At 33.7% G+C, this 9,388-nt stretch overlaps 1 protein-coding gene across 1 annotated transcript; it reads left to right on the top strand.

The window, feature by feature from the left end:
- The first annotated feature begins 2,368 nt into the window (after positions 1–2,368).
- LOC114753942 (polyol transporter 5) lies at positions 2,369–5,092 on the top strand. The gene is made up of 3 exons (XM_028942645.1): positions 2,369–2,535; positions 2,743–3,089; positions 3,824–5,092. Exons 1-3 carry the CDS (start codon positions 2,409–2,411, stop codon positions 4,898–4,900), a joined length of 1,551 nt encoding a protein of 516 aa, XP_028798478.1. The 5' UTR covers positions 2,369–2,408; the 3' UTR covers positions 4,901–5,092.
- The last annotated feature ends 4,296 nt before the right edge of the window (positions 5,093–9,388 follow it).

Raw genomic sequence — 9,388 nt, 5'->3', positions numbered from 1 at the left:
CTGCAGGAAAATAAAAAAAAAGTTTATTTTTGATGCAAGTAGGGAGGACTTTTAGTGCTGCTAAAAATCACAATACAATAAATGAAAAATATTGAAAAAAATTGTGAAATCTTTTGAATAAATGTACAAATAATGTACGTACAAAAAAAAGTACTACACATCTGGTGTGTAATATAATGGTTAGGTATCTAATCTGTAGATATTAAAAAAATTAGGTAAGTTAATTATTTGTAATACATATATTTTTTTTCTAAAATATCCCTATCAATTTTGTCATTATGTGCATTGAAATTACTTTCATAAAAACTCTTTAACATGTGCAATCATTATATTTTAGGTATTACTTAGGGGTAAAATAAATAAATATAGAAGACAAAATAGATAAAAAATTTATATTTAGAACTAAATTAAATCTCTAACTAATTCTTATGTTAAAAAGCAAAGGAGTTGTACAAAAGAGACAATTTGTATGTGAGTTAGTGATTTTTCACCCAGTTCTATATTTTTTTTTTCACCACTTATTATCTCCGATTTTAAATAAAAAAGTTAATTAAAGATTCAATTTTATTTTGAGTATAAAATCCTAATTCATTTTGTCTTTAACATTTATTCATTTTTTTCCAAAATAGTTTTCATAATAATTACATGTGTAAGAGGATTTTTACTTTAATGCACATTATTAATAAGGCTATTTTAAAAATAATAATAAATATTTATTATAAATAACTAATTTAATTAATTTTTAATATCTGTATATTAGTTATCCAGTTCTTATATTAAGGAACAGAGATAGTCTCAGTTTTTGCTCCCTTATTTTTGTTCTAAAAAAGAATAAAGCGTTGATTGTGGCGTCGAATGATAAAAAATTTACTTTGTGATAACGTGAGCGTATATATTTAATGTGATGATTAAATTTTAAATGCGAACATAATAGGTTTTAATTACTTAATAATGCAGGACATCTTAAATTTCTCTCATATAAGGAAAGGACATGTCAGGTATCTTATCCGTTAGCCACATATGAATGATTTATCCTAAGTAATAAATATGCTTTGACAAAAAAAGTAAAGCAAATAAATACGAGATACCCTCCCAACATCTTGGGGAGATAACCTTTTTTTGTTTCCTGGTATGTGTGTGTGTACTCAGTAAAAGAGTGAATTTGCTAACGGTTTTGTCATAACTTATAATTGTTTCATGAAGGTTAACTTACAAATTTCGTATGAAAATAAAATAATTAAAAAAAAAAGGGTCGGGAAAGGGATAAGATACTCTGCGCCACGGACCATAACATAGAGGGAAATTAGGAAATGACTTTGCTTCTTAATAATCCTCCGGGGTTCCAGCACTAATTTGTCATTATGTGGGATGGGCCCCACCACGAGGGCCAATTTGCATCCGTCTCCTCTACTTAACTGCAAACACAGAGACACCTTATTTAAGATTAATTAACACAAATCGAGTATCTTCCCCATATTAAAAAAAATCATCAAATGTGTAATACTCCTCCGGTCCTTATTATAAGACCCCATTTGACTTTTTATTTGGTCCTAATTATAAGACCCCAATGCATTTTGTCTCTTATATTTATGCATTTTTTCCAAGATAATCCTTCTAATAATGATAGTTTTAGCCAATATACTTAATTAGCAAGGATATTTTAGGAATGACAACACTTATTTGTTATAAATAACCAACTTAACTTACTTCCTTAATCTCCTCAAATAAGTCAATTGGGTCTTATAATTAGGACCGGAGGAGTATTTAAAGTAATGAAAGCAGCCCGGCCTCCAATTAAAATAAACCTTTTTTCAAGGGGGGGTTTGGTAACCTCCAAATTTTCATACAAATTAAAATAAAATTCCTCTCATATATTTATTTTATAGACTGTAACAGCATATCTAAAAAGCTAATTCAAAGACCTCAAGTTTTTCTCAAATGTGAAGTTGTGAGCTTGATTTTATGTGACGCGAATATGATAGTTGCATAAATTAAAAAAAAAAAAGCAGATTAGCTTATACTTGCAGTAAACATCCTAAATCCTAAAATAAAAAAGAATTATCACGAGATGCTAAGAAAATAATACCAATCACAAGTGAGGAGCATGGATTTTATGTCATTCTTTGTATTAGAATTTGTAATTTACATTATATTTTTTTATAATTATATTTCTAGACTAAAAAATAATTTTTTTTTCCAAATAAAAGACAGTGAGAAATATGGAGTCAATAGGAGAAGGCTGTGAGAATTGAGAATGACGTTCACGGGACAGCTCAGAGTGTCAAGGTGAGGTAAGCCTTCTGGTTTGGTCTATTTAAGCACTCTTCTTAACCTCACACTCTTCCCAACATCATATCAGTCCCTCTCACCATCCTTCTCCTTCAATCTTCTCCCTCTCTCTCTCTAAGATGGCAGCTGAAGCAACGGCAGAGAAGAAGCTTGAGGATTTTGAACCTCAAAAGAAACCCAAAAGGAACAAGTATGCTTTTGCCTGTGCCATTTTGGCCTCCATGACTTCCATCTTACTTGGTTATGGTCAGTCCCCTTTTCTCATCCATACTTAAATCTTCTTCAGTTTGGCTCTAATCTGTATATATGTATATGTATATGTATATGTGTGTGTGTAGACACACACACATGTGCACAGCCTTTTACACGATTATACGTTCATTATAGACGTAACAATCACGGCCATATTATGATAATGTGTGGTTTGGACGACGTTTAATTTCGTGGTTGCAGATATAGGGGTGATGAGTGGGGCGGCTATATATATACAGAGGGACCTCAAGGTGTCGGACGTCCAGATCGAGATCTTGTTGGGGATTATCAATCTCTACTCTCTTATAGGCTCTTGTCTCGCCGGAAGAACCTCCGACTGGATTGGCCGCCGATACACCATTGTGCTCGCCGGGGGGATCTTCTTCGCCGGAGCCATTCTCATGGGATTCTCTACTAACTACACCTTCCTCATGTGCGGTCGCTTCGTCGCCGGCGTTGGCATCGGTTACGCCCTCATGATCGCTCCCGTCTACACCGCCGAGGTCTCGCCGGCTTCCTCTCGTGGCTTCCTCACTTCCTTCCCTGAGGTCTCTTTCTCTCTCTAAATCTCATCCAATCTCAAAGTTCACATTTTTACAAGTTATATGCATGTTTTAAGGCGCTCGTGCACAAGTAACTTGTTTATTGAGAGACTTATCCTACCACATTTTTTTAATTCATTTTGAGGTTCTTAATGCATGAGATCTATTTTCAAACTCTTACATATTTTGTAATACTAACCACTTGTTAAAAATCAAACTATTAGATGTTAACTAATTTAGATCACTGAAACCATTATATAAAAACTTTGCCATTGACAATTTTTTCTCACAGTACACAAGAAAAAACAAGATCTTGCCTTAAAAAAAAGGCACATCTTCAATCATTTGGACTAATAATTATCATTTTTATCTTTCATATATTTTATTATCATAAAAGACTTCTTACTGATTTTAGAAAAGAAAAATAAATATAAGCATTTAAAAATGGGAAAATCGTAAAAAAAACTGCTCAAATGAAAAAATCGCACATAAGGACCTGTTCACAAAAATTATGGTTAAAACCCATATGCATACTAATATTATATTATCATGGGTTCTAATTTATAATTTTTTTATTTTTGCGGTTTTTTTTTTTTGCATTTTCCTTTGAAAATTGTTCTTGTGTGAAAACAACTCATATGGTAGTTAATAATTAATATCGGTTATTCATGCTCTTACGAGTCACTTCCAAAGTGCCAATCCCCGTCGGTCTCACATGTCCTTGGCTTCACTATACTCAGGTCTTCATCAATGGCGGAATATTACTTGGATACATTTCAAACTACGCATTTTCGAAGCTGTCACTTCGCTTGGGCTGGCGGCTCATGTTGGGAGTCGGCGCCATTCCTTCGGTGCTCTTAGCCATCGGGGTCTTAGCCATGCCCGAGTCACCTCGCTGGCTCGTCATGCGTGGGCGGCTCGGCGACGCCAAACAAGTTCTCGAAAAGACCTCAGACTCCAAGGAAGAGGCTCGGCTCAGGTTAGCCGACATCAAGGAAGCCGCCGGCATCCCCGAAAGTTGCAACGACGACGTCGTTCAAGTGAACGCAAAGAAAAACATCGGCGAAGGAGTTTGGAAAGAACTTTTCCTCCACCCAACTCCGGCTGTCCGTCACATCGTGATCGCCGCCCTCGGAATTCATTTCTTCCAGCAAGCCTCCGGCGTCGACGCCGTCGTTTTGTACAGCCCAACCATCTTCGGAAAGGCCGGCATCACTTCCGACACCGATAAGCTTCTCGCCACCGTAGCCGTCGGATTCGTGAAGACCATTTTCATCCTGGTGGCTACGTTTATGTTGGATCGGGTCGGGCGACGCCCGTTATTGTTGAGCAGTGTTGGGGGTATGATACTCTCACTCCTCACCCTGGCGGTGAGCCTCACGATCATTGATCATTCGAAGACCAAGTTAACGTGGGCCGTAGTATTAAGCATAGCGACAGTTTTGTCGTACGTGGCTACGTTTTCTATTGGTGCGGGCCCCATCACGTGGGTTTATAGCTCTGAGATATTTCCGTTGAAGCTACGCGCTCAGGGTGCGGCTGCGGGAGTGGTGGTGAATCGGATCACGAGCGGGGTGATCTCAATGACCTTTTTGTCCTTAGAGAAGGCCGTTACTATAGGCGGGGCCTTCTTTCTGTTTGGGGGAATCGCAACCATTGGATGGATCTTCTTCTACATCATGCTCCCGGAAACACAGGGCAAGACCCTAGAAGAAATGGAAGGGTCTTTTGGTAAATTCAGGAAAAATTCCAGCGCTGATGAAGGAGTCAACGGTAACCACAGGGTTAACGGTAATGGTCAAATCCAATTAAGTTGAATTGGATGAAGGCGTCGTAGGAGGATCAGATCAATAATATGTTTAAAATTATAGGAAAGAAGTTTTTTTTTTTTTGGGCCAACGAAAGAAGTTGTGTCTTTTACAAGTAATGAACGCTACGACTTCTAAAAAATGTACTAGAATTTTATGCAAATGCACGAAAGTCAATCTAACTGTAAAATGATGTGTTTTGATGTCACTCGATTATTAAATTGACAAGGGTTGTAGTTTCATATAAAGGAAAGGGAAATTTTCTATTAAAAAATTATTTGAATTTCTAATTTCTAAATTTCAAAAAAATGATACTAATTTTCAAAATCCCAAATCCTTACTATGGCCAAATAATGATTTTTAAATGCTGGTGCTTTTACAATTTTACCCCTCACTTTAAAAGAAAAAGCCTAATCCATCGTGTTGGACAATGCACCACCTCCAAAGACTAGTCACCAAAGCTCTGATGGTTGGTCATAGGAGTTTTGATAACTAATCTTAATTAATTATTTTGATTCCGAGAAAAAGCCAAACAAAACAAAGACTACAATTCATGTTTGATCCAGGATATAGGACGTTCTGTTTTATCGGCTAACGAAATTAATATTTAATTTTATATATTTTATCTTTTTTCTTGCCAGCATTTTTATATATTTTCATAAAACTCTAAAAAATACTTAATTATTGCTTTTGTGATATCGTCCGTTGACTTGACTATAAATATATAAGCTAAATAAAATATCGAGTCAAGCCTATAATTGGAAGGGGAGGTTGTATATGATCAGGATGTATGAGCAAAATCGATGAGGAAATAAGTTTCCAGACTTAATTGGGAAAAAAAAATTTAAAGAAACAAAGCTGTATCATTTGGTTCTGAATTATATATTACAGGTTTAATTCTGTTTATATATCAGCTCATAAATAATGGGACTTTGCCAAATGTAAGAAAATCATGCTATTAAAAATATTTAAAAATGAAATCAATACAAGAATATATCAAAACAAAAGGGATAATTATAATAAGGTATTGAGAAAAATAAATAATTATTAGTAAGTCCTAATGACAATTGAGCTGTTATTATTTATTATCCTAAAACTTATCATTTTATGCTACTATGATATTATTGAGACCTTTTAGCAGTTTTGGGACCTCATAATAATTTTTTTTGTTGCATCATAATAATAACTTTTTTTTTGTTACAAGACTTCATAACAATTCTTCCAAAATAAAATAAGAGCAATGATCGGGAATTGAAAATTCCAACCAGCTTGGGAGCCGGAGGAGTCCACTCACAAGACTTTGAACTTTGAAGAATCTCAGGTGGGCCCAATCGTCCGATCACGTTGATCAGCCCGTCAATGTTGACCCATGCAGATGTAAGTAAATAAATGAATAGATATATTGATATTTACTTTTTGGACCACGCAAATTAAGATAATTGAAACTAGATACATCCACCCCATTCCTCCTCACTTGTTTCAAACTTTCGGTGACAACTATATTTAAACCACCGTGCCTTATTTGTCTTTGTCCATATGTGTGCATATCCCCACAGAAACATTTTATCACGTAATGTTGAGTTAATCCTATCTTTAATTCTTAAAATTCGAAACTAATAATTTTAATCGCTGAGACATTGTTTTAAAGACAGAAAATACTATCCTAGAGACAAAAAATATTTAGATAAACTCAATGTTCAAAAAACCGGACCGGACATTGAACTGGTTAAGATAGTGGTTCAAGGGTTATTGGGTCAAGTCGTGGTCAAACCGGAATCAAACTGGTAATTATTAAAATAATAATTTAATTCAAATGTATAAAGTATTTATATTTAAATATGAGAAAAAATATCTAATCTTATTTAAACTATGCTCTTTATGTATATAAATTCTTTCTTCTTTTCATTTTTTTTTTTTAAATTTCCTTCATGTCACGTGACCCCTCTTATATTTTCTATTTCTTTTCTTGTTCTTTTTTACTCTCTCTCTCTTACTTTATAGGTTGAGTGTTTAACACTCTAAAGTGTGGGAGTACAGTGACAGACTTCTCTTCCTGTCTTGACTTTCTGATTTCCAGCAGCATCCCTCTTCATCTTCATTTATGCGTGTCATGGTCTGACCCATTTTTTCTGATAGCTTCCATGGTTTCTTCATTCTTCCTACGTAGATGCAAGCGGCTCTTAGCAAAAGAGAACAACGATGACAGAATAAATACGGCAGAGCACCAGTGACGGTCTTCTTTCCTCCCCTTGTCTCGGTCCTCCATCCTCCTCCTCTCCCGCTCTTCTTCCTCATCTCTTTTTTTTTGGTTGCTGGGAAAAAATATAAGCAACCCGGAGAGACCCACCAAACCAACGGTTTAGTCCAGTTTTCACCGGGTTTCTCCGTTTAGGCCGAGTTATACCGGGTAGTCTTCTTCAGGTTTAAGAGGTGAACCAGACCGGACAACTGGCCGATTCACCGGTTTCTGGTCTGAACCGGCCGGTCCGGTTTTTTGAACCATGGATAAACTATAATTAGATCAAATTTTAGGAATAAAAATTGTTTGTTTGAAATTTCATAGATCAAAATCGAAAAAAGCCAAACTTCAGGAATTAAAAACAGTATTAACCTTTTCATATTCATTATTTTGATATTAAAGAATAGGGATAAGATTTATATTGATAATATACTCATACATACCTCATAAACCAAGCTTTAATTACATATGTAATGCGCAATCAAAATCATATGACATTTGCCATTAATTTGGCGTGAAATTTATTATTCCCATTTTAGTCCGAATTTGAAGAAGTATTGTGTTTTTAATTTTAAAATTAGTGCTCAATTTTATAGCTAGACATCAGGAGATGAAGCATAGGTTTCATAAAAAGATAGACTACCACGCACTCTTCCTTTAAGACATAAAAATCGAAATATTTCTTAAACCATTCGAGTGTCTCAGACATACGATTATGAATCTCTTGAGATCACACTGCATGTTTCAAAAAAAAAAAAATCACACTATATGATTAAAATATATTGAACTTATTAGAGAAAGATGCTACCTCTCTATGCACATTCGGTCATTCATTTCTTTCCCCGACAGGTCATTTTCATCTGCCGGAAAATAAAAAAAGTTTATTTTTGATGCAATTAGGGAGGATTTTTAGTGCTGCTAAAAATCACTATAAATGAAAATTATTGAAAAAAAATTGTGAAATCTCTTAAATAAATGTACAAATAATGTACGTACATAAAAAAAAATACACATAGTCAGATATCTAATTTGTAGATATTAAAAAAATTAGACAAGTTAATTATTTGTAATAAATAGATGCTCTCTTTTCAAAATAATTCTTATAATAATTATACATGTTAGAGGACTTTTACTCTAACGCACATTATTAATAAGGATATTTAAATAATAATAATAAATATTTATTATAATTAATTAATTTAATTAATTTTTTAATATTCACAAATTAGTTATCCAGTTCTATATTAAGGAGTAGAGATATATAGTCTCAGTTTTTTTCCCTTTGTTTTTGTTCGAAAAAAGAATAAAGCGTTGATTGTGGCATTGAATGATAAAAAAAATTTTAGTTTGTGATAACGTGAGCGTATATATTTAATGTGATGATTAAATTTTAAATACGAACAAATAAGATTTAATTACTTCATAATACAGGACATCTTAAATTTTCCTCATATAAGGGAAGGACATGTCAGATATCTTATCCGTTAGCCACACGAGTGATTTGTCCTAAGTAATGAAGATGTTTTGGCCAAAAAAGTAAACCAAATAAACATGAGATACACACACAATTCACTCCCAAGATCTTGGGGAGATAACCTTTTTGTCCTGTGGTGTGTATGCTACAGTGTATATACTCCCATAATAAGTTTTAATTACTACTCTCGTACTAATATAAAAAATTATTCGAATTTTGTTTAATTCTAAGGGAAAACTATGCTGAGTCCTTATAGTTTGGTCAAATTTGGTCAAGGTCCCTAGAGTTTATTTTTTAGGATATGGATCCTTATAATTTCAGTCAAATTTTACTAGCTTGCTAATCTGAATTTTTATTGAGGTTTAATTATATACATATATATCTATATGTTGCTCATTTGAATTCGCGAGAGTAGTTCTGAATTTAGAAAAAAAAAATCAAGGTATTACAATTGAGCTAATATCGTTTATTTTAATTGAGAAATTCAAATGAAATTATTTTATTTAAACAATCTACTGTGGTTGTATAAATTTTTAAAATATTAAAAAAGAAAAGAACTTTATTTTTGGCCACCGGTTCCATGCCACACGTTTTCGCTCTCCACAGTGCATAATGTGAATGCCGAGAAAAGAACTTCTCATTAATTAACGCCTTATAACTTTCAAAAGAGTGAGAGTTCATGTATCGTCCTATTATATTTTTCTAATTTCTTCGTAACCTGAGGATTAGATTTTATAAATAAGGGTTATGTATAAAATACTAATATCACTAAATGAATGAGAAA

The sequence above is a fragment of the Neltuma alba genome, unplaced genomic scaffold, assembly GCF_004799145.2.
Source record: "Neltuma alba isolate B1F8T4 unplaced genomic scaffold, ASM479914v2 tig00008320_pilon, whole genome shotgun sequence".
Classification (NCBI taxonomy): Eukaryota; Viridiplantae; Streptophyta; class Magnoliopsida; order Fabales; family Fabaceae; genus Neltuma; species Neltuma alba.
The sequence above is the reverse complement of the archived record's forward strand: the minus strand, read 5'-3'. Positions and strand labels throughout refer to the sequence as shown.

Bases quoted from the DNA above. Each gene is read 5' to 3' on its own strand.
- LOC114753942 (XM_028942645.1), top strand. From the start codon at position 2,409: ATGGCAGCTGAAGCAACGGCAGAGAAGAAGCTTGAGGATTTTGAACCT. The intron at 2,536-2,742 runs GTCAGTCCCCTT...TCGTGGTTGCAG, and splicing joins TTCCATCTTACTTGGTTATG to ATATAGGGGTGATGAGTGGG. The intron at 3,090-3,823 runs GTCTCTTTCTCT...CACTATACTCAG, and splicing joins TCCTCACTTCCTTCCCTGAG to GTCTTCATCAATGGCGGAAT.